At 41.8% G+C, this 25,542-nt stretch overlaps 1 protein-coding gene across 1 annotated transcript in view; it reads right to left on the reverse strand.

Annotated features, from left to right (window-relative positions):
• Positions 1-25,542, reverse strand: part of LOC118625571 (cyclic nucleotide-binding domain-containing protein 2-like) — a 56,277-nt gene that overhangs the window by 16,139 nt on the left and 14,596 nt on the right. The window contains exons 3-5 of the mRNA XM_036254625.1: positions 15,110-15,174; positions 4,797-4,874; positions 98-158 (exon numbers count right to left, since the gene is read on the reverse strand). Coding sequence (XP_036110518.1) covers positions 98-158; positions 4,797-4,874; positions 15,110-15,174 — 204 coding nt within the window. The remainder of the gene's footprint in view (positions 1-97; positions 159-4,796; positions 4,875-15,109; positions 15,175-25,542) is intronic.

The raw sequence follows: 25,542 nt of genomic DNA on the forward strand, positions 1-25,542 counted from the left end.
GATCACAAATATGAAAGTCATCTAGGGGATATCATCATTGGGTGTAGCTCCCTGCCAGAATTTTAACTAAAAAGGTAATGCTTTGCTGCATACTTACAGATATGATGAATACAAGAAAGTGGGAGTTTAAGTTGTCAGAGATAATGGTTGTTCCAGCCCTGAAAGAAAGGAGGTGGGAGGGGGGGTGGGATTCAGAGACCACTGAGAATATTCATTCAAACAAAAATACTCATGGAGACTATTATGTGCTAGACTAAAGATAAAATGAGAAAACCAGAGACAGTCCCTCACTGTATGGAGTTGGATGTATTTTTCCAGGCACAAGCAGTTCTTGAGCATCAAGGGGCCAACACTGTAGACTTGAGAGGGGAGGACAGCTCACAGCACCGAGTCCGGGAAAGCAACAATCTGTTCTATGTGTGCTCTCCTTAGAGGTATCGAGGGAATGCACCATAAACACAAGTGGGAAGAGACAGTATTTAAGTAGATGTGCAGTGATGTAGGAAAAACAATTTGAGGTAAGATGATTAAGCAGATGAAGTTTGACTTTGGTGCTCTGCTTCTGTTTATATAGAATTTCCTTTCATCGGGCATCTCTGAGGCTCCCTGGCATCTTCCTAAGGTCTCCCCCTTGATATTCACCATATTTTGAGATAGTCCAAGGCCAAATAATTAATTTCTACTCATGTGATCAACTAATTTCCAATAATGAATTTTGAATCATTGTCCTAAATAAAAGATATAAACTTTAACTTCAGCCTTGTAGGGACACCAGGAATAACAACAATGCTTTACATTCTCATGTGCTGTTAATTTATAAACATTGGTAGAAGTTACTGTGTGCTATGTAGTAAAGGACTATGAAGTGGATGAGAAGTTAACCCTGCTGATAAGGGTCCTTATCGGCTGGTAAAGGGGGGAGATCAGTACGAGCACTTGAATCAGCGAACAGTGGGAGCAGCACGGGCATGCGTGCCAAGAGAGGGCGGAGCGCTCATCCCGTGCCAGCTGCCATTTATGCACTCCGAGACTCTGAGGTACAGCATGCTTGATGGTAAGGGGTTTTTGCAGCTGTATCTTCTATCAAGCTCCTTACAGAGCCCAGGCCTAGATCTCCCCAGGCAGGGGAAGCAGAGAAGGGCACCCCCAGCAGAAACGGGAGCAGGGACAATTAGTGAAATCCCCAAGGGAAAGATGCATCACTAGAAGGAGGAGGCAGGGGTCCAAGGTCCAGCCACCCTCACCCACATGAGAAACCTCTCTTCTTTCATTGCCTTGGAGGATCTAGGTCCAATTTTCCAAAGAGCTGGCAGATTGCCTAAATGCACACACAGCTTTTCAGAAATCAGAGGGAGGCTGATAAAAGTTTACTGTCCCATCCAACCAGGTGAAAAGACATTTGAATGAGTTTGCTCTTTGTGTTTTAACCCAGGAATGATGAATCCTGGTAAAGCCAGGTACAGCTGGAGGAAGACAGTGCCTTGGCAGAGCAACAGGAGACACTGTGCACAGCCAGTCCCTTTAATCACTTCTGAAGTCACACCCAGCTTTTGACTCTTATACCAAGAAAGTATGTCACAAACTGACTTACAGGAGCCAATGCATCCTCAAGCCTTCTAGACCCTTCCCTGCTTATGTTTTCACTTCTGTACCATTAGGTCAGGGTTTTCACACTCTCTAGGTTACAACAACAATCTTCTTTGTCTTCAACAGATATGATGGCAACGCATCCTCTCTCAACATGGTCACAAGGATAATCCTTAAACCTAATTGCATTCTGTCGTTTCTATAGGCAAAGGTAGTTTTCTTCTAATGTCTTTGAGGCTAAAGTATTTGAAACTTCCACCTTCCTCTCCTCTCCTAAGTTCACTTCTTCATCCTTCTACACCATACACACTGTCCACTCTAACTGGGAGCCACACACTGTCAGAGCTTGCTGTGACACTGTCTGGGCTATTTCCATTTCTGGACTCTCCGTCAATCCGTGTCACTCAAAAGCTAGCTTTACACTTATTTTTTCCAGGAAAACGCTAATCGCTGACCTTAACCATTCACATCTCAAGTTGACACTTCTATAACTAACTTGTGTTAATGCTGATTTGCCTGTTACTTTGCTTGTTTTGATTTACCCTCCTCTAAATGTGTTACTTTGTTGTCTCAAATGTTACAGTCTAACTTCCTAAGGAGCTTTCAATCTCCTTACAATCAGAAACCACAGCCTCTAGCCTTTTTTTCCTACTCTCTTCATCCCATCTCCCCAGTCTTCAAAACAGTACGTTTTTAAGCTATGGACTTCTATCAATCAGCAGGTCATGAAATCAGTTTCATAAGTCTCCTCCCAACATCTTTTGAGTGAAATAAACTAGAACCTAAGAGAACTGAAAATATCACAGTGCCTCACCCGTGGTGGGAGCAAGGATCTTTCTGAAATTCTGACACAATGAGGGCTGCAAGTGAGCACGTGTTAGGCTGTGATTTAAAACATATTTCTTACTAAGTTGTGATCAGAAAAACCTTGAGAAACATGGCCAGGGATTTACTACATATTTGTCCTACATAAGAAAGTTGTCTTTGCAAACTTATTTGGATCCTCCTAGCAGTTGCTCTTGGGTTCTTGACTTATTTCCCTTTGGCTTTTAATGTTACCTGTTGGCTCCAAGCATCCCCTAATGACTCCCAGATTAGACCCTGCTTGTCCCTTAGATCACAAACCAACCTCTGTATGCCCCTCTCCACAATGACCCTGCATGCCCTCTGCCCCACATTGTATCAGATGCACCCTCTCTCTCCCACCAATAAAAGCCCAGAAATGATGATGGCAAAGCTCCTGACATACATAAATGTGTATACCTGGCTCTTTGGGGGAACAGGGGCTAATATTCTCTTGCTGGGTTAAAGTAACTGACTTTAGCTCTGGTCAGTATGACTCAGTTGGTTGGAGTGTTGTCCCATATACCAAAAGGTCACGGGTTTGATTCCCAGTTAGGTCACATACCAAGGTTGAGGGTTGGATCCCTGGTCATGCTGCATACCGGAGGCAAATGATTGATGTTTCTCTCACTCTCCCTTCCTCTCTCTTAAAAATAAATAAATGAATGAATAAAATAACTGACATATATATACACACACATATATATACATATATACACACACACACACACATATACACATACATATATATGTGTGTATGTATGTGTGTGTGTGTGTGTATGTGTGTGTGTATATATATATATATGATCTCCTCAGGAAATTAATTAACATTTCTTGGAGCTACCTAGGAGTAAAACTCTAATTTGTGAAGGAACACTTAGACCTATAATCTTACATTGGCAATTTAGTTGAATTTTAGAAACAGAGCAGCAAAAATTCAGCATTTTGAAGAAATAAGTCCTGTGAGAAAAATTCTAATTACTAGTCATTACCTGATGTGATAGTTGTTATAATAAAATACTATTTTAATGGTTAATTACAATAAAAATTATATTTCAGTTATAGTTTTCTTATTTTTGCTTCACACATAAAGATATACATCAGAATTAGAGTAAATATTCTTATAATTTAAAAAATGTTCCTAATACAAATGCTTTGCTTCAAAAATGGCTCAGAAGGGATTTTTCTCTGTAATTATTTTGGTCTAAATATAGAAATTAGGTCATGATTTGAGGGAAATCTGTAGCTATTTGCATTGCCATGGTAATAATCTGCACTTTTACATACTGATACAGTCATAACATTCCAGATGTACTTTGCCCTGGAGCCATAAATGACTATGTTGGTGCCATCAGTTGCTCTTACAACATTTAGAAAATGAAGATCATTTGCTTATCTTATTTGCTGCCATTTAGCCAATGTAGAGAGAACAACATATCAATGAGATTTCTTTTACAGAGGCAGCTTTAACTTGATAGAAAACTGCCAGGGATTCATTTTACTAGATAGTATGTATTAAGCATACACAAAGGGAATGGAAATACCCTGGAGAAATAGAGAAACACCCTGTCTCCCAAAATAATTATATGAATTGTATTATAGTTTTGGCATGGAAGCCCTTAAACCTTGAAGAGGCTAGACCTACCAAGATATCTGTGGAGTTAGAAAGTCCCTTAGTATTAGCACAATTGATAATACACCAGTGCCTACTTTCTGTCAACAAACAACAATAATAAGTGGGAAGATTAAGAAAATGGGTAGGTAGGGGGCACAATTATTAATATCAAACCTCTAGTGATGGTTGGAAGCTGCTTCCTAAATTTGAACTGATCTATAAGCCACATCTGCGTCCCAACTCTGTTCTGCTTTCCAGGAGAGCAAAAACTGTCAAGCATGTGGGACATGGCAAGAACCCAAAAAATGTTTGTGACAGTTGGCTTCATTTTATAGTCCTTACTTATTTCCTTTCATTACCATATTTTCATTTATGTTTTCTTCTATTCCTTTTGTGGAATATTCTATTCCTCTTTTGGAACAATAAGGGTTATAAATAAATTCTACATAGAGATAAATTAAATGTTGTTGAAGAGTAAAGGAATAAGTGAGGGCCCTGAGAACCTATAAACCAACATGCTATGAGGTTTCAAAGGATGGGGAAGTCAGTTATGGATAGAGGAGCCAGGTGAGGTTTCATGAAAGAGGTGATTTTGATATGATTATAAGCAACAGGTAGGAATGTGACTGGTAGAGAAGATTCTTCAAGATGAAGAGCGTCAAGTCTTCTAATTCATTTAATAAATTTCACTCCACTACTGATTTACTTATTCTAAAAGAGAAGCTTAGGATACAAAATATAAATATATAACCTGTAGTATCGGCGCAATGAACAGTGAACCAGAAAGTCTATCTTTTCTTTTGGCCACGAAAAGAATAATGGAAGATTCCTGTTGAGAGAGGAAAACAAACTGATCAGAATTTACAAAGCTACTCCAAGCTATTCTTTGAATTTTTAAAAGCAGCTGTAATTTCTATTTTTCATTCTTCGATCGTCTTAGTCCATTCAGGCTGCTATAACAGAGTATCGTAGACCAGGTGGCTTATGAACAACAGAAATGTACTTCTCACAGTTCTGGAGGCTGGAAAAGCCCAAAGCCCAAGATCAAGGTGCCACCAGATTCGGTGTCTGGTGGGAGCCACTTCCTGGTTCACAGAGGCTAAGTTTTCACCGTGTCCTCATGTGGCGGAAGAGAAGAGCTCTGATCTCATCTCTTCAGCCTCTGATGAGGACTCCAGTCCCTTATGAGGGCTCCACCCTCTTGAGCTAATCACTTCCCAAAGGCCTCCCAACACAATCACATTGGGGATTAGGTTTCAACATGTGAATTTAGGGGGGACACAAGCATTCAGTCTATAGGAATGATCCAAGTCAAAATGCATTACTTCCCAGTCTAATAGTCCTTACTCTTGACTAACCCTTTTTCCCAATTAATTTCCCCTTAGGTCCAGCTCCAGCCAGCCTCAATCCTGCCCTTCATTCTTCCATATTCTCAGCATGTCTTATAGCCAGGGTCATCCTAGACACCTTTAACCCAGAAGGACCTCCTGGACCTATGATTCTGTTGCACACCTCACCGAGAATCACCCCTCCTCAGAGCTCCTAACCCCGCATCCCAATTCCCTTGGATCAGTTTCCTTGGACAGTATTGTAGGCCTATATTGAATTGGAATTTTCCACTCTCCATGGGCGTTGTGACTGTCATCTCTGGGCCATCCTGAGAGGGTACCAGCTCTTCATACCCATTAGTTTCTTCTGGCCCTTGTTGGCAACTTCCTCTTTGCCGGACAGCCTATGAAGTTAGCTGCCTATTTATGATATTTCTTGCACTTAAAAATAATATATAAATATATTTACCACACTGCTATACATATGCAAATATTCCCAAATAATTTTTCTAATTGTCTAATGTATACAAGATTTGTCTCTCCAGTTTAACAACAAACCTAATAATCATAATAATAATCTCTTATTTAATAACTTTATTTATGCAAGCCATTTTATGTATAAAATATATTTTATCCATATAATACAATTTATTTTAAATTTACTTTGTATATATTTTCTCCCTGAGAACAGAGCTTATACCCTCAACTTTCTTTCTTACTCTTATGTATCTTATCCTTTACAGCACTAGAAAGTAGATACATAGTAAATGATCAATAATTGATTATAATATTAATAAAAACAAATGAGGGATTTAAGGTACACCACAACAACTGAGTGAAAGTGAGAACTTGTAATCAACTTCAAAGACTAGAATGCTTAGAAGTCACTTGTCAGAAGAATTTAATATATCGACCTTGAAATGTCAAGGAAGACGAAAATTCTGCATCTTTAGCTCCTTGGGTCATCTTAGGTATCAAAGAGGTCCATATATCAACCTACTTGACAAGCGGAAATTAAACAGAACCCAAATTTCCCCTCCTGACTGAAAATAATGAATGTGAAAATTGGTGAAATTTTAGAAAGCAGCATTTTCCATGTTTATGTTGGTACAGATCCCACGTGGAAGTGATTGGTTGATTCAGGGTCAATAAACTAATAAATACAGGAAGGAATTAGCTCCTCTGTCCAGAAATTCTGTTTCTAGAGACTCATAGAAATCATGATGGTTTTCTCTCAAAATGATTCCTTTTGAATCAATTGCATTTTGAGAAATAGAAAGCTCTAGCAAAAAGGGGAAGGGCCGGATGTGAGTTAATACGGGAACATCTCTCACTGAGCACTCAGTGCTTCCCCAGCTCCACCCTTGGAGCTCATGTGTGCTACCCCAGCTAGTCAGACAGCACCTCTCACACGAGAAAACCAGGGCTCTGGGAAGTGAAGCATCTGTCCCAGGTCACCCAGTGGCAGAGCCAGGCTCCTAACCAAGGTTGGTCTGACTCCAACGTTCTTTTCCCAACACCAAATTGCCTATTCAACTCAACAAAACCTATTGAGCACTTGTGTCAGACACTGTTTTAGCTTCAGGGACATAGAATGAAACACACAAAATCATGCCTTCAAGTAGTCTACGTGCTTGGGAGTCCCAAATCATCATTTAGGATATTTAGGATTATTTAAGATATCTCTAAAATGCCTTGTGAGACACAGAGAAAGGAATGACAATGCTATCCAAGTCCTAAATCAGTGAGAACCCCATCCACAGTTAGTTGCATTCATTCTTAGACTCACTAGAACCAGGGCAATTTTTTTTCTTTACTTGAAATTCAATGAAAGGCAGAGAAGATAAGCAGGCACTGAATGATATTAGCAAGGGCCTGATTAATGCCTCATAAATGTTAATTTCATGATTCATCTTCTACCACTCATACTCCAGAACATCAAATTGTGTTAGATACCAGGTCCACTTGGCCAATGATTATTGTGTCATATTTAATGTTAAAAAGTTGGTTTCTTCATTCCACATACACACTCCAGGTAGCTGCAATTACGCTTTTTATTCTGACCTCCCCTTGACCCCAAAGACTTTGCAGAGTGGCTAACATTATAAAGGATATTGAATTTAGAAAGCCATTTCCAAGTATCTCCAAAGTTTATTTATATAATCAAGCAATGTAGAATCATTCTTGAATATCAATCAGAAATCTTCTTTTGCACCCACAACTTTTTTTTTCTTTTAAGGATAGAATAAAAATAAATGGGGGATTATTATCTTGAGGTTTGGTATCATATTGACCTGAAGATTCAGGTAAGCATCAACTCCAAAACAACTCTGGGAAAATCAACTTTGACCCCCCTGTAGTATCAACAGGTCTTGCATTGGAATGAGAAAATTAGGAATTTTAAGTATGACCTGATTTAGACTAAGATCTATGTTATAGAAAATATTACCATCCTATTTCTTGTTCATTCCAGTCCCTTCCTGGGTGTTTATTGAAGAACACTTCTAAAATCTAGCTATCGAGGGACCTGGGGCAACTGTAAGTAACTTTGGCCTCTTAAGGAATAATCCAGTAAAATATAAATACAAATTCTCTTCTCTGTCTCACCTATCCCTGATCATTAGAATTCTTCTAACATCCATCCGCTTTCCAGAAATTCTCAGAGGTGCACACACACCATAACTATAAATGGAAGTGACTGACCTGGTTTTGCGTTTTGTGGAAATAATGAGATGATATTGTACACAAGGAATGGAAGACAGTAGGAAAGAAAGAGAGGAACAGAGAGCTGTCAGGGATCATAAAGGAGCATAAAAGACTGGTAGAAACTGGATGAGCAGAGGGGAGAGAAGAAACTAACAGTAAAAGGAAACATTATTTAGGAAGTATTATTGGAAAAGTCCTATGGATTATTACAAACTTCCTTTTTTCCTAGAGCACCTACTGTCACTGCCTTATACTAATACTCGGAGAACTTACACTCTGGCATTTAAAAAAGAAAGAAACTCTTCAAAAACCTAATAAGTTCTTTTCATTGATTTAAAAAATAATTTTTGAAATAGTTTAAGGCCCACAAGAAATTGTATAAGTAGTAAAGTTACCATGGACCTTTAACCCAGCTCCCCTCGATTACAATGTTACTTTGCCTTAGCACATTGTCCAAACTAGGACAGAGATGTTGTCCAATAATATCAACCCACGCATAGACCTTATTCAGATTTCCACGTAAACGTGTTTCTTCCTCTTTTCTTTTCTTTTTTGATCTATTGTTCTATGACGTTTTACCACATGTGTAGATCTGAGTAACCAACACCTCAGTCAGGATATAGACATGTTCCATCACTACAAAGAAACCCCGTGGTGTGACCCCAACACTAGCCTGTGGGACCACTGGTCTATCCTCTTACTCTCTGTCATTTGGAGACTATTATATTATCATACAGTGTATAACTCTTTGAAACTGGAGTGATGAGCTTGCCCATAAGATCCATCCTTTACATTGATTTCCAACGTTCCCAAAGCAAACGTTAACATAAAACCAATAACACCTCAGCATCAAAACTGATCTAATTGTTTTCCACACTCAGTGTGCAGAGAGAAAAAGTATTCAGAATCATAAAAGAGAAAGCGTGCAAGCGTGATGAGGAATAAACTGAAGAGCTGTTGCTGGAGTTATCTGGAGGACAGTAAAAGCAAACGGCTTCGGCAAACTGAAGCATCTCATGTCAGCTTCCCTACAACTATGACGCCAGGCTCTCTGGGACCATATTTTGGTTTATTGCTCAAATAGTTGTTGCTGTTTGTGGAGAGCAGACTAAAATTTTGGAGATAAAATTTTCATTAAGAACTTGATCACATGCCAATTCCTATAATAGTTCTGTACCTATGATTAGGAATACTATCTCTGAAAAGTAGCAGATGTTCAGAACCATTTCTACCGTGAACAAAGCAGCACAGGGACACTTCTATTAAACGATGTTTATCACTTCCCTCAGAATTTTAAATGCCTGGATTTTAAGCATTTAATGTAAATCTGGTGAGGCTAAGTTTAAAAAAAACAGTGAACGCTTCATAAAAAAAAAAGAAAGCATTTGTGGTTATACAAGTTTGGAGAATAAAACATAATTCAGATAAACGGAGTTTCTAAAGAGCTCGTTTTAGCATAAAAACAGTTTCAGAAATACAGGCATGGGCAAAAGTAGGCTTACAGCTGTCCATATGGGGAAAGACACGCAGGTTGTGATGACTGCAATAGCTCTACTAACTGTTTTGTGTACTCAAAACTGTAAACCTACTTTTGCCCACCCCTATAGTAGAAAGTTACATCCACAAAATATTGAATGGTTTTTAAATATATGTAAATAGGATTGTCCTGCTAAACCACTGTAGTAATAGTATCTTCTGTCTTCTAAGGGGCAGCTTTCCAGTTCGATAGGCTCCTGTAACTCCGTCGGTGTCTTTGGCCTGGGGCCTGACCCAGCTGCTCTGCAGACACACGACTTCTGAGCTTTTACTGTCTTCGATCGATCCTCTCACCTTTCCAACTTCCTATTACACCCATGGCAATGCTGCTCCCCGAGGGGCACTCCTGCCCTGAAGGGACCCAGGTTTTATGATGGTGTGACACCCCCAGAGGCGGCATTGTGGGTCCTGAAGTTGCAGTTTCAGAGGCCAGCTGTCTCTGTCAGGAGAGAGACCCTCTCTCCAGTCCAGTTTAGAAATCACAACCTTTCTGCACACACCCAGGTGGCAAAGCGCAGCAGAACAGCTCTTTTCCTAAAGCGTCTGGCCCAGTGACTGAAAGGAGGGCAATGATTTGGCAGGTTAACCCAGCAGCAGGAATGGGGACCCCCCTGGGCCAGTGGAGTGGAGGATGCACCCAGAGTGCATGCTGTAACGGACAGCAGCCACTGCAGAAAGCAGGCAGGCCACTGGCCACAGAGAGGCAGAGCAAACCACACCAGCTGGAGGTCGTCCCAGAGCTGAGAGCACCAGGCAATGAGGAGCTGGAAGCAGCAAGATGGTGGAGACCCAGGCAGTGGTCAGCATAAGGAAAGTGTGGGAGCAGATTTCCATGGCAGGAGTAGACTCAGGGGAGCAGTGTCCCTGTTACTGGCACTGGAGTACACATTTTGAGCTGGAGCACAGGGATAAGGTAAGGAAGAGGAAGGAAAGGGCACCGAATTTGATGGGCAGTCCACTAACCCAGGTGCTTTAGGTATGTGATCTTACTTAATCCCCCAAGCAACTGTGCAAGCTAGGTATTATCCCCACTGTACAGGAGAGAAAACTGAGGTTCAAAGAGACTATCTTGTTTTGCCATCTTCATACAGGTAACATATGGGATTGTCAGAATTTGAACTCAGGATAGGCTGACTTCACAAATACAATGCTGCTACATTCACACTGTCATTTGTCATCATTATGGTTATTAAATGCCAAATCTTTGAGAACACAGCTCCCAGTGCATATTTCTCCTCAGGTCACCTGTTTTGTCCCTTTAATTTATATTGTGCTACAAATTAGAGACTTTTTTCAAGAGTCTAAATTCACTTCCAGTGGCTAAGGGACTGGGCATAGAGTCAGACCTATCTGGGAATGGTGTCTGGAGGCAGCCGAGAGGAGAGCAGGGTGCTGGGCTAACAAGCCAGACCTCAGCTGCTGAGGGTCCCCGGAAGATAGAGGTGTGCCAAAAGCAGAGACCAAAATGTGGAGAATGGAGCCAGGGTGCCTTTGGAGCCAGGCTGGATGCAGAAAATCTAACTCCTCCAATGAACTTTCCTCAGCATCCACAGGCACACGGTGGAGACAGACGGCTCTAACAGGGGACCAGTTTCAGTCCTAAGAAACTGGGAGAGAGATATGGAAACAGAATTTTGGGAATAAATATTTATTATGATTCTCTTGGTTTTAAAATGTATCCTTCATGCCCTGGCCAGTGTGGCTCAGTTGGTTGGAGCATTGTCCCATGCACCAAAAGGTTGCAGGTTCAATTCCCGTTCAAGACACATACCTAGCCCTGGCCAGTTTGGCTCAGCGGTTAGAGCATCGGCCTGTGGTCCGGAGAGACCCGGGTTCGGTTCCCGCTAAGGGCACGTGCTTCGGTTGCAGTTTGTACCCGGCCCTGGTTGGTCGTGCGGGTGGCAGCCACTCAATGTGTCCCTTCACGTCGATGTTTCTCTCTCTCTCTCCCTTCCTTTCTCTCCCTCCTACTCTATCTGTACAAAAAATGGAAAAATGTCCTCGGGTGAGGATAAAAAAAAAAAAAAAAAAAAAAAGACACATACCTAGGTTGTGGATTTCATCCCCAGCCAGGGCTTGCATAAGGAAGACAACCAATCAATTCTTCTCCCTTCCCTTTCCTACCCTCCCCTCCCCTCCCCTCCCCTCCCCTCCCCTCCCCTTCCAATTTACCTCCTAAATTGTATCCTTATAACAAAAAAATGTATATAGTTATATAATATATATATTTTTAAATAAAGAGTGGTCAGGCATGTATCCTTTCCAATTTTGTTCATCATCAATACTGGAAGGTTCAGGCAACATAATTTGTTAAATTAAGGTCTGAGTCTTATTTGGTATTTCAGAGCACCACCTGGTGGATTCATTGACAATAACAGTCCAGAACAAAAGTGAATCTTAACATTGGTTTTCAAAGAACTGGTAATGGAATCCTATGCTCATCCCTTCTCTTTTCTTTCCCTCCCTTTAGTTCTCCCTTATTCTTTCCCCTTTTCTCCCTCTTTTCTTTCCCTATCCAGTTACTCCTCTCCTGCCTTTGTTTATACCTCCAAGTTGTCCAGGCCACCCAGTGCTGCTGAGTCCTCAGAGTGGCTAAGGAACATGCTTATTCCTGCCTCATTTAATAAAACCTAGGCTGTTTCTAAAAATCAACTATAAAGACAAATACTATTTTTGAAGTTTCAAATTTTAATTTTCTTCCAGAGATTGTTGTTTTTTTGCCCAGGGACAGGCTTGCAGATGGCCACCTGCATCTCTCTGTGTGCTCACTGGGCCTTTCCTCTGCGCATGCGCGTGGGTGGAGCTAGACTGCACCGTGACCTCCTGGTGTCTTTTCTTATTAGGACACTAGTCTTATCAGATCAGGGCCCCACCCTTATGGCTTCATTCAACTTTAATTACTTCCTAAGAGATCCCTATCATCTCTGAATTCAGCCCCAGGGTGAGGGCCCGGGGAAGTCGGTTAGGGCTTCGACATAGGAATTTGCAACGGGACACAAACATTCATCCAATAACAAAGAAACTCCACTGCATTTCTTTACCATTTTCTGAATGCTTCTTGAAACTAAAATACATCGCCTTTTAAAAAGTGTAAGTTTGGCCCGTCGGGTGTGGCTCAGTGGTTGAGCGTCAACCCATGCAACAAGAGGTCACCAGTTCGATTCCTGGTCAAAGCATGTGCCCAGATTGTGGGCCTGATCCCCAGTAGGGGGCGTGCAGGAGGCAGCCAATTAATGTTCTCTCACATCGATGTTTCTATATCTCTCTCCCTCTCCTTTCCTCTCTCTCTAAAATCAATAAAGAAAAAAACTGTTTTTTTGTTTGTTTGTTTGTTTAAATGAGTTTTTATTTATTTATTTATTTATTTTTTTATAACCTCACCCGAGGACATTTTTCCATTTTTTTGTTCAGATAGAGCGGGAGGGAGAGAGAGGAAGAGAGAGAGAGAGAAACATCGATGTGAAGGGACACATCGAGTGGCTGCCACCCGCACGACCAACCAGGGCCGGGGACAAACTGCAACCGAGGCACGTGCCCTTAGCGGGAACCGAACCCAGGTCTCTCAGTACCGCAGGCCGACGCTCCAACCGCTGCGCCAAACCAGCCAGGGCAAAAAAACTGTTTTAAATAACATTGAAATTAAAAGTATAAGTTTAAATGTTTTATTTTTTTTTATCTTAGCCAAATTATCTTAAGCTCCTTTTCCCTGACCTACAGTCCTTTTCTACTCTAATAAGCACACCTTGTGTTTATTTTTATATATTTGGTAGTCTTTCATAATGTTTCAACTTAGTGTCTGAAATGACTCTTCCTTTATTGTTAAATAATTTCCAGGTTTCAACCTTCCATGGAACTTCAAGACATTCCTTATAACGTAAGCACTAGCTAGAGCTTCTTCTCAGAATTCGCTTTAGAACTCTGAGACGTCATCAATTTATAATTCTTACTAGGAGACTGGGCTTAACAGCACTCACACCTCTCAATTTTATCTTTGTTCTTAAGGACATGAGGCACCTGACTAAACAAATCTTGTTATAAAGAATAATAACTTGTAATATTTTCAGCTATTATGTTTTTTAAAATGGAATCCCTTTCATTTCCTTTTTGAAAGAATACTGTGAAATGCCCTCAGGTACTGGACATTGGGCAATGGTCCTGCCCCTCCCAATGACCGCTGCACACCCTAAAGCCACGTTTGTTCTTTGGCTACAGCCCACGAGTGGACAGCTGACCCAAGGCTAGACTGGCCTAATTGGATTTTTTCAGTAGGAATTTGGAAGAGGGACATAGAAAGCCTCCAGCAGTAAGACATAGATGCTGGATTAGAAGTCTTGCCAGCCAAGGGCACCATTGGTGGGCAACTTGGATGAATTATGCCCAAAACAGCAAAGAAAGCCAGTCCTCAGCAAGCGAGAAGAAGGAAGCAGGTGCAGAGAGCAAAGCGAAGACAAGAGGCCGCACAGCCTAGAAAGACTTGCTCCACAGTTTCCAGTTCTCATTCTCCTGAGCCTTCGCTGTATGTAAGCGGATATCCAGTGAAATCAGCTCTTCACGGTTTTAAAATCTAGTATATTAATAGAAAATCTGAGGTATAGTGAGGCCAATAGATCAGGAGACATAAATGAGCTATCAGAATACTGCTGTAACAAAACCAAAAATAAATGAAATAAAAAAATCAATTGAGCTGCTTTTAAGCTTTATGGCTCTCAGCTTCTTGGTAATTATTCCCCTTGTTTTTAAAAATGTTTCCGCTTCTTGGCTTACAGTCTAGTTTTATTCATGCACTTATTCTTAGGTAATTAATATATGACTGGTCTGATATCAGCTGTGGTAAATACATGAATCATATGTAAATTAAAAGCATGAAGATATATTTGCCTCATCTGATGCATTTGTGTTATAAAATCGTAAAATGAACAGTCTTCTGAAGTACACACATGTGAACATGTGCAAACACACACACTATGCTACTGGTTTCTGACAGATGACTGCAGTGCCTGATTTGGTTGCATTTCAGGAATAGACAGGACAGTGGAAGAGAACAGTGATTCAGAAACAGATGCAAACTCATAGGTATTGTACGACTGTTACTACTTCACCTACACGGATCATTCATTCAACGACTGGTTGTTTAACAATTGAATATGTATTAGGTCTCAGGCACTATGCTAGGTATCATGATAGAAACAAAGATTTAAAACATTTTTCTTATTTAATTTACAACATGGAGGAATGCACTATTGTGTCCAATTCATAGATGAACATTTGAGGCCAGAGAGGTATATTAACTTGCCCAACACATAATTCATTAGTGATAACATTGGGATTCAGATCAGATCTATATGCTTTCAAGGTCCACGTACTTTTCAACACACCCTGCTGGCTTTCACCGCTGTAGACATTTATAGGAGATCACTCTGAATTTCACATAAAAATATCAAATATTAATGACTTTCCTCTAAAACTGTAAAAATTACATACAGAAAATACATACCTTAGAAAGCTGCATGTTTCTTGACATTGTTCTTGTACTCTCTGTGCAAGGATACAGTAAAAGTCCTAATAACAAAGTAAAAAATAATGAATTCCTCTCTCCACATATGTACATATATAAAATACATACTCATATGAAAGATTATATACCCACATGTATATGAAGCAACCTTGGAAAGTCATTCACTCTATCTTTCCGCTGGTCAAGTCACATGATATAAATATATATAGTTTTTTTTAAATCCTATACACCTCTGATTTACTAAATTAGATTTGTTTAAAAACAGTTATTTATGCCCTGGCCGGTTTGGTTCAGCGGTTAGAGCATCGACCTGCGGTCCAGAAAGACCCGGGTTCAGTTCCCACTAAGGGCACTTACCCCAGTTGCAGTTTGTCCCCCGCCCTGTCTGGGCCATGCAGGTGGCAGCCACTCGATGTGTTCCTTTCATGTCAATGTTTCTCTCTCTTTCTCTCCCTCCCACTCTATCTGAACAAACAATGGAAAAAAATAAAGATAGTTATTTCATGAAATAAATTTCAATGGCAGATATATATATATATCTATATATAGATATATATAGATATATATATATATATTTTTATCCTCACCCGAGGACATTTTTCTATTTTTTGTACAGATAGAGTAGGAGGGAGAGAGAGGAAGAGAGAGAGAGAGAGAGAGAGAGAGAGAGAGAGAGAAACATCGACGTGAAAGGGACACATAGAGTGGCTGCCACCCACACAACTCAAACAGGGCCCAGGACAAACTGCAACCAAGGTACATGCCCTTAGCGGGAACCAAACCTAGGTCTCTCTGGACCGCAGGACAATGCTCTAACCGCTGAGCCAAACTGGCCAGGGCCAATGGCAGTAATATTTTTAAAGCATTCTTATTTTCACTTACAAGCATGCTAGTTTCAGGAATCCTTAATTTTTAAAAAACTTTTTCAGTAGAGTTTTTTCTTAATTTTTAGATTACATGATTTTTATTATATAAACTGTGGTGGTATTATTAACTATTCTATTAGTATTATTAAATATTCTATTTCATAGATGATGTTTTTCAACAAATTACATAATACTACATAAAAGATAATGGGGTACAGATGTATAAAGTGATTTTTTAAAGGCAATATTCAGTTTGACCATAATATAAACACTAATATAAAACTGAATGTGTGTACTTAAGGTGAAGAAAAGGTAAAAATAAACACATTATATCACATTTTCTGCACACTAGAATGTGAATATGCCAGTTAAAATCTGAACTCCTTCTAAAGGTCAAACCACAAGATATAGAGAAAAAGAAAAGGTACCACAATGAGCAAAAAGGCAGCTTTCTCTCTGTTTAATCTGAAACCGGGGATTTTTTCCCTAAGTGTTTCGATCTTGGTTATTGATAATACCATTACCTTTCACAACACAGGACTAATTTCCAGAAACATCCTAAGACTTCCAGGGTTTAACTTTGTTTCAGTTGGGCTTGGCTAGGCTATTCTGCAGTATCAAACAGCCTGAAAACTTAGTTTAAAACAGTATTTTATTTCTCACTCATGTGCATATCCATCCTGGGTCAGCAATGGGCTTTGCCTGCTCACATAAGTTACCAGAAGCCTAAGTGACAGGGGCTCCATCCTGACAAAAACAGAGGCAGGGAAGACAGAACCTAGAGATCCCTGTACTGGTTCTTCAAGCTTCTGCCCAGAAATGCACCCAACGCTACTTATATGTTAGGGCCAAAGCAAACCACAGGACCAAGCCTAGTATCAACAGGACAGGGATGAATACTTCTTCCACAGGGAGAGACAGTCTTTCAGAAGCCATAAAAGTACCCTACACCTAGGACTACAGTTTACAAAATAGACACATCTGCATCATCTCACTTAATCCTGTTAACAGTGCGAGACGGGTGGTGCTGCAGGGCATTTCCGTAGAACTCACTCACCGTGCTAACTGCTTCTGCTGCTTCTGGTCTTCCACACCAGCCAGCCAGACTCACAGCAAAGGGAGGGACAAGTCCTACCAAAGCCCCTTCCAAGCCGCTGTCACGCCCACCAGCTTCATCACCCTAGCCCAGCCTTCAGAGGGCTGCCAATCCCTTGTACTCTCTTCCGGTCCAGGACTGGAGTGGGTGGATCCAGAGAGGAGATGACTAGCAGGACAGGGCTATAGTGAGACAGAAGCCTGGCTATCTGATCTGCGGCCATGGAGCTATGCAAGAGTACGGCCCTGGATAGTGATAGAAATGTTACATAAGGAGAGGCAGGTCCCTGCCCCAGGTGAACCCTGAAAGGATAAATGCTAATAAGTAACACGAGCTTCCTAGTTGATAAAACTCAGCCAGGCTTTCAGGGAGGTTAGGGCCCTTTGATCTCCAACAGGGGCACGGGTGGCTTCAGATTGTTCCTGACCCTGATGTCACTGGTGCTCCCTGCTTCTGCCACAGCCGTAGGTAAATTGGGAAGGTCAAAGGAGCTCATGTATAAAGCATTTCTTAGAGCGCATGACCTGTGGAAAGCCCTGGATTTTGTAGCTACTCTTTTGTTAATCACGATTAGGAGGAGGAGGTGCTTCACACTGTGCGGGCCACACTCCCTGGGGCCTGCGACCCCTGAGCCCTGCTGGAAAGTCTCCCCTTTGCTCCATCAGGAGAGGGGTTCTTGCACATGCTCCCTAAGCCAGCAGGCTAAGGAAGCAGCATGTCTGCTCCCCCAGGTCCCAAACCCTCTCCTTTCATTCTCTCAGAAGCAAAAAGTACAATGCCTTCAATTCCCTCTCCACGGTCCCCTTTCGTCCATGAACCTGGGCTGAAGTGCCTCCTGGGCCAACCCCTGACCCCAGATGCGCACTTTGTATCTGACCTTCCCTCTTTGCCAACCCTGGCCCTCTGGAGTCTCAGAACACTCCACAAGATGCCTGGGGTGCGTGAGGCAGATGGACACCCAACTGACCACTGATCTGTTGTAATGTGAATAAAGAAAAACAAAATTAGCTTACAAATGCTTAGATATAACATCTGTTAAATTAAACTCACAAAATCCAAGTCATCTCAACTCCCAATTCCAAAGGTCCATTAAACTTGTTTTCTCCTCATAGTGTTCTGCCCCCTGCCCATTATTCCTATCGAACAACGTACAGCTAATTAATTTGCCTGTCATCTTTTGGCAGGTTTCACAGTATTAGAGGAAAAGAAAAGTGTTTTATTGATTCGATGGTGAATCTGAAAGGCTTTCGGATCTATCCTAAAGTCAGTGCATGCTCTAATGATCAACAAAAAATAAAATAAAGGGCCAAAAAATGAAGAAAGAAAAATAATAGCTGTCACGTCACTGGAATAGTCTGGGGAGCACATTTTAGTGCTAAAACTACCAGTAAATTTATAGCATAGTGTAATGTAGTGTAACTAGTCCTCGAGTGGAAAGGAATTTGTTGTGTTCAAGGAACAGAGAGAGGGCCCATCCAGCCACAATGTCGTGGGTAAGGAGGTACCCGGTGTGAGACGTCAGAGAGTGGTGTGGCAAATTAAATGAGCAGCCCCGAGCTCTGGCGAGCTCTTACTCTCTCTCTCTCTCCCACACGCACACACACCTCCATGGCCTTTGACATGCCATTTTGTATTCTTCTCACAAAAGAAGACGTCTATTTCCCCACTCCTGGACTTGGCTTTGCCATGAACTTTTCTTTGGTCAATGAGATGTCAGCAGATGTGACACAACAGCTGTGCGCAAACCCTCGGGCATGCCCTCCGTGCTCTCCCACGGCCTGGCGGTGCCTGGTCCGAGGAGCAAGCGGGACACCTGGAGCAGAATGGCCCCAGGCCCACGCGGCCTCCATCGGGCAGCCCCAGCCGCCCTGCCGGCACGGGAGTAAGCCAGCCGACCAGCAGATCCAGGGGGAAAGGAGTTGTGTTAAGCCAGGATTTTTAGGTGGCGTGATCCTCGGTATCACTGTGGCACTATCTAACCAACACCGATCTTTGTACGCCAGAATAAGCGCATGGGTTGTATTCCTGGGACAGGTTTTCAGAGTCCAGAGACATTATCTGATTTACAGCATGTATGTTATCATGAAACCATCGCAGCCATCGGACCCGAGAGGCTTGGACCAGAGACAGGGTTAAAAGCGAAGAGAGGTGGATGGACTCAAAGCAGCTTTGTTGTTTAGAGGAGCAGAGAAATGAAGTAGCAGTGGGGGCTGAGACCTGTGAAGGGAAGGGAAGGTTTTGTTGGTCTGTTCAGGAAATAAAATTACTAGACCATGTCTGCAAGCTGAAGGGACGGGTCCGGGAGAGGGAGAGGCTGGCTGTGTAGGCGCAGGCACCCAACCACGACCCTCACTGGGAGCCTCACCCTGTCCTGAGCAGGTCACTGAATCCACTCCTGTAATCTGCATACCCACTCTGGGAGGTAGATTGCGTTAACAGCCACCTTTCACAGACGGCAGCTGAGGCATAGAGAAGTTACATCTTTCCTGAGCCCGTGCACCCAGGCGGCGACAGCGGAGATCCACACTCAGGCGGTCTGACTCCAGGGCATGAGCACTTGGCCATCAAACCATGGGGAGCCATGTCCCCAAGCAGTGAGAGGCGACGGGACCAGGACACAGGAAGGAGGCTGATGTTCAATACACTGAGGAATGCTTCACTCAGAAACGAGTGAAATGGAGACTGTGGTTACAGGTGTGAGGGAACAGTGAGAACACGAGGAGAGGGCTCCTGCTCTACTGCTTATCTTTATTACACACGAGGCAAGATCATCAGACCGACACAAGGGAGAGGAAGAGTTTAGGAGAGAGAAAAAAGATATACCGTAGTCACTTTGGGGAAGGGTAAACTAATATATTATGGAGATCAAGTAGAGTTATGGTATAGTGACCTTGAACTTAAAGAGAAGCTAGCAGCTAGCATGCTTGAGTGTTGTTTCTCCACAATATTAGCTGTTCAGGCTCAGGTGTAAGGGAGGAAAGGTGGGACCAACAAATTAAGGTTCAAACGAATCTGAAGGACTGCAGGATTTGAAGGAATACTGGAAGCACGGAAGATACTGGCCAAGAGATCAATGCTTAAAGTAGAGATGTTGGAGGCAGTCCAGTTATTGGCAACAGAAAGGTCGAAATTGGTGACTGAGGTGGAGAGACGAATTCTGGATCAAAGAAGCCAAGGTGCTGGGTGCAAATCTACGAGTGATGACTGGACTAGTGATAGGATGACAGGGAAGCATTTTGGTCCGCAGCGAGGAGGATCTAGGGGTGTAGACAGCAGCAAGAGAGGGGTGGTCAAGTCTAACGGCATGAAACTCAAAGGAGCTGGGTGCTCAAAGGAAGAAGGAAGGGACGTGGTCTGAAGCATCAATGGGGTGCTAGGAAGACGCACACCCCAATCTCCAAGGCACTGTGAGAAATCATGAAAATAAGTAAATGAGTAAGTAAGTAAATAATACTAGACCTTCAATCATGAACTTCCTGCACTGCGGGGGCTGCGGGAGAGGTGGTGTCCGTAGGGCACACCCAAGGTTCCAATTAGGTCGAGCTAGTGCTGGGGTGTTCGAGCAGCCGTGAGGATGTGGGGGACTTTGCTGAGACAGACCACAAATTCAAAACAGCACGTGGAAGAGTTGGGGAGGTTAGGGAAGGGCAGAAAGTTGGGTCCGATGAGTGGAGGGAGAGAATGATGGCAGGAGGTATAACGTGGAAGCCTGGTGGGCGGCGGAGGGGCTCAGCCTTCTGGTGGGATGTGAAACATAATGGGATGAGTTCCGATAGGCATTGGGGAGAACGGGTGTCCAGGTCAGGCTGAACAGTATGGGGCCACTGAGCAACAGTCCCCTCCTGCTGACCTCAGTAGTGTGGTGGCCCAAGTAGGAAGGCAGGGTGTGAGGGCCTCCTTCATCAGTCTGCAGACAGGGAGGGGCTGGCACTGCAGGCACAACAGAACGGGAAGGAAGAAATTCAGCACACTTCTGTTTCCATTGTACAACAGAGAGTAATCATTTACCTGCTGAAGTGGGCAGTGGTGAAAGATATCAGTTATTGGAAAGTATTGAATCTGTCTGGTTCTCAGGATAAACTATAAAATTGCAAAATTCCAAGCGTGCTTTTGAAATGAACTTATAGTACACTTGAACACTAATGACTTGAAGAACCCAGAATTAAAACACACAAATGGAAAATGGCGCCAGAGTGAATGGAAGCTACACAGACCGTCTCCCAGGACCAAAATGGAATTACAACTAAAACACAAAACACAGACAAATTGACGGGAAAAAGCAACAGAAAAGCAGCTTGCGAGGACCATATAACCAGGGACACTGACTCCATTCTGGTAGGATTGCGAAGGCGCAAGACGGGGGCTGGGAGCCCGGTCGGCAGCTCGGCAGCGGCCTCAGCTGGGAGCAGCGCCCTCGGGTCACACTCCCAGGCGGCTCCACAGCACAGCCGGGACAGAGGCTGAAACAGCCACAGCCACTCACCTTGGGCTCCGGCGGAGGGAGGGCAGACTGGACTGGAGCTGTGTGGGGACACGTGGGATTTGGAGGGCACTCAGAGCTTTTGCTGAGTCAAAGCCACGCAGGACAGTGGCCATATTGCTCCTTCCCAGGGCTCTAGGGACAGGCAGCAGCCCCTCCCTCCGGGGATCCAACCCCACCCTGTGGGCCATTGAAATGCAAATTGAGGCTCATTAACAACCACCACCTGCCCCACCCTCAGGAAATCCCTTTATGCTGAGCACCTGAGAGAGTTTTTCAATCAACTAACAACGCAAAACTCTTCAAGTAACCTGGACTGCTAGCCTCTAGGCAAAACGCTAGAGGATAACTGTACCTTTCCTGGGCCAGCAACTCTAACCAGGAAAATAAGACTTGACAGTGGTGTTTAACGTGGGTCCTCCATCGCTCATCTAAACCCAGGAGAGGGAGCCACAAACAGCAGAACACCAATACCCACAGGGAAAACTTGGAAGGCTCCAAAGCCCACAGTGATAGCCAAAATGGTGAAACACAGAAACAAAAGCCAAATGAAAGAACAAGAGACCTCCGCCGAAGATGATATGAATGTGGAGCAGTTAGGCAAGTTAACAGAGCTAGAATTCAGAGCCATGATTTTGAGGAAGCTCAACAGCATGAGTAAGGACATAGAGATGCTGAAAATAAACCAATAGGAAATTAAAAACCATCAAGAAGAGATCAAGAGTGACACACCAGAAATAAAGAACACATTGGAAAGTCTAAAGAGCAGAGTAGAAAAAGCTGAGGACCAGATCAGTGAATTAGAAGACAGGGTAGAAAAAATCAACCAATCAGAAAACCAACAGGAAAAAAACGATTAAAAAACAGGAAGACAGCTTAAGAGAACTGTGGGACAACTGGAAACGTAATAATATTCGCAGCATAGGAGTCCCTGAAGAAGAAGAAAATGAGCAATGGTCAGAGAATATATTCAAAGAAATAGTGACAGAAAACTTCCCTAATTTGGTGAAAGAAGAAGGTATTCAAATTCAAGAAGCACAGGGAGCCCCCAGTAAGAAGAACCCAAACAGGCCCACACCAAAACACATACTTATTTAAATGCCAAAAATTAAAGACAAAGAGAGAATCTTAAAGCAGCAAGAGATAAGCAACAGGTTACCTACAACGGAAACCCCCTAAAGCTATGAGCTGACTTCTCACAAGAAACACTACAGGCCAGGTGGGAATGGCATGAAGTAATCAAGGTTATGAAAAACAAGGATCTGAATCCAAGACTACTCTACCTAGCAAGGCTGTCATTCAAAATAGAAGGTCAAATAAAGAGCTTCCCAGACAAAAAAGGCTAAGGGAATACATTAGCACCAAACCAGCACTGCAAGAAATGTTAAAAGGACTACTATAATTAGTAGAAGAAATAGGAAGAAAAATATAACCAAACGAAACAAAAATGGCAATATATAAGTACATATCAATAATCACCTTAAATGTAAGTGGACTGAATGCCCCAATAAAAAGACACAGAGTAGCTGATTGGGTAAGAAAGCATGACTCATCTATATGTTGTTTACAAGGGACATACCTCACAACAAAAGACTCACATAGGTTGAAAGTGAAGGGATGGGAAAAAATTTTCCAAGCAAATGGAAAGTAAAAAAAAAAGCTGGGGTAGCAATACTCATATCTGATAAAATAGATTTCAAAATGAAGAACATAACTAGAGACAAAGAAGGCCACTACATAATATTGAAAGAATCTATCCAACAGGAAGATATAACCTTGATAAACATATATGCACCAAATACAGGAGCAGCAAAATATATTAAAAATCTTCTGGAGGACTTCAAAGGAAATACTGACAGCAATACAATCATAGCAGGGGACTTCAACACCCCATTGACACCACTGGATAGATTCTCTAGACAAAAAATTAGCAAGGAAACAGAGACTCTAAATGAAGCACTAGACCAAATGGATTTAATAGATATCTACAGAGAATTATACCCCAAAACTACAGAATTCACATTCTTCTCAAGAGCACATGGGACATTCTCAAAGATAGACCACATGATAGGACACACTAAATCTCTACAAATTCAAGAATATTGAAATCATATCAAGCATATTCTCAGATCACAATGGCATGAAACTAGAAATCAATTGCAACAAAAACATGCAAAGACATAGGAACACATGGAGGCTAAATAGCATGTTATTAAACAATGAATGGGTTACTGAGATCAAGGAAGAAATTAAAAACTTCCTAGAAACCAATGAAAATGAACACACAACAACACAAAATCTGTGGGATGCAGCAAAAGCAGTTCTGAGAGGGAAGTTCATAGCACTACAGGCCTACCCCAAGAAACAAGAAAAATCTCTAATTGACTGTCTAACCTCACAACTTAAAGAATTAGAAAGCAAACAAAAAGAAAACCCCAGAGCAAGTAGAAGGAAGGAAATAGTAAAGATCAGAGCAGAAATAAACGACATAGAGACCAAAAAAATAATTCAAAGGATCAATGAAACAAAGAGTTGGTTTTTCAAAAAGATAAACAAGATTGATGGACCCTTAGCTAGACTCACCAAGAAACAACGAGAGAGAACCCAAATACACAAAATCAGAAATGAAAGAGGAGAAGTAACAACTGACACCACAGAAATACAAAAGATCGTTAACAACTACTATGAACAATTATATGGCAACAAATTTGACAATCTAAGCAAAATGGACAAATTTCTAGAAACTCACAGTCTCCCAAAACTGGACCAGGGAGAGATAGAAAACGTAAACAGACCAATAACAACTAAGGAAATTGAAGAGGTAATTAAGACTCTCCAGCAAAAAAAAAAAAAAAAGCCCAGGCCCAGATGGCTTCACGGGGGAGTTTTATTGAACATTCAAAGAACTAACACCCATTCTCCTCTAACTATTTCAAAAAATTTAAGAAAAAGGAAGACTTACAAACTCACTTTATGAGGCCAGGATAATTCTAATTCCAAAACCAGAAGAAGACACTACAAAGAAAGAAAACTACAGGCCAATATCCCTGATGAACATAGACCCCAAAATCCTGAACAAAATACTAGCAAATCGGATCCAGCAATAGATCAAAAAAATTATTCAACATGACCAAGATGTATTCATTCCAGGGATGCAAGGCTGGTACAATATTTGCAAATCAATAAATGTGATAAACCAGATAAACAAAATGAAGAATAAAAACCACATGATCATATCAATAGATGTTGAAAAAGCATTCGACAAAATCCAGCATCCATTTCTGATAAAAACGTTCAGCAATGTGGGAATAGAGGGATATGTTGACATAATAAAGGCCATATATGAAAGACCTACAGCCAACATCATACTCAATGGGCAGAAACTAAAGACATTTCCCTTAAGAACAGGAACAAGAGAGGGATGTCTACTTTCGCCACTCTTATTTAACATAGTACTGGAAGTCTTAGCCACAGCAATCAGACAGAAAGAAAAAATAAAAGGGATCCAAATTGGAAAGGAGGAAGTGAAACTGTCATTATTTGCAGATGACATGATATTATACATAGATAACCCTAAAGACTCCATCAAAAATCTACTAGACTTAATAAATGAATTTGGCAAAGTGGCAGGATACAAAATTAACGTCAAGAAGTCGACGGCATTCTTATACACCAATGATGAACTCACAGAAAGAGAAACCGAAAAAACAATCCCATTTACTATTACGGCAAAAAAATTAACATACCTAGGAATAAACTTAACCAAAGAAGTAAAGGACCTATTTGCAGAAAAATACAGAACATTGAATAAAGAAATAGAGGATGATATAAAAAAGTGGAAGCACATACCTTGTTTATGGATTGGAAGAATTAACATCATTAAAATGTCCATATTACCCAAAGCAATCTATAGATTCAATGCAATCCCCATCAAAATACCAACAACATATTTCACAGAACTAGAACAAAT

The sequence above is a fragment of the Molossus molossus genome, unplaced genomic scaffold, assembly GCF_014108415.1.
Source record: "Molossus molossus isolate mMolMol1 unplaced genomic scaffold, mMolMol1.p scaffold_m16_p_1, whole genome shotgun sequence".
NCBI lineage: Eukaryota > Metazoa > Chordata > Mammalia > Chiroptera > Molossidae > Molossus > Molossus molossus.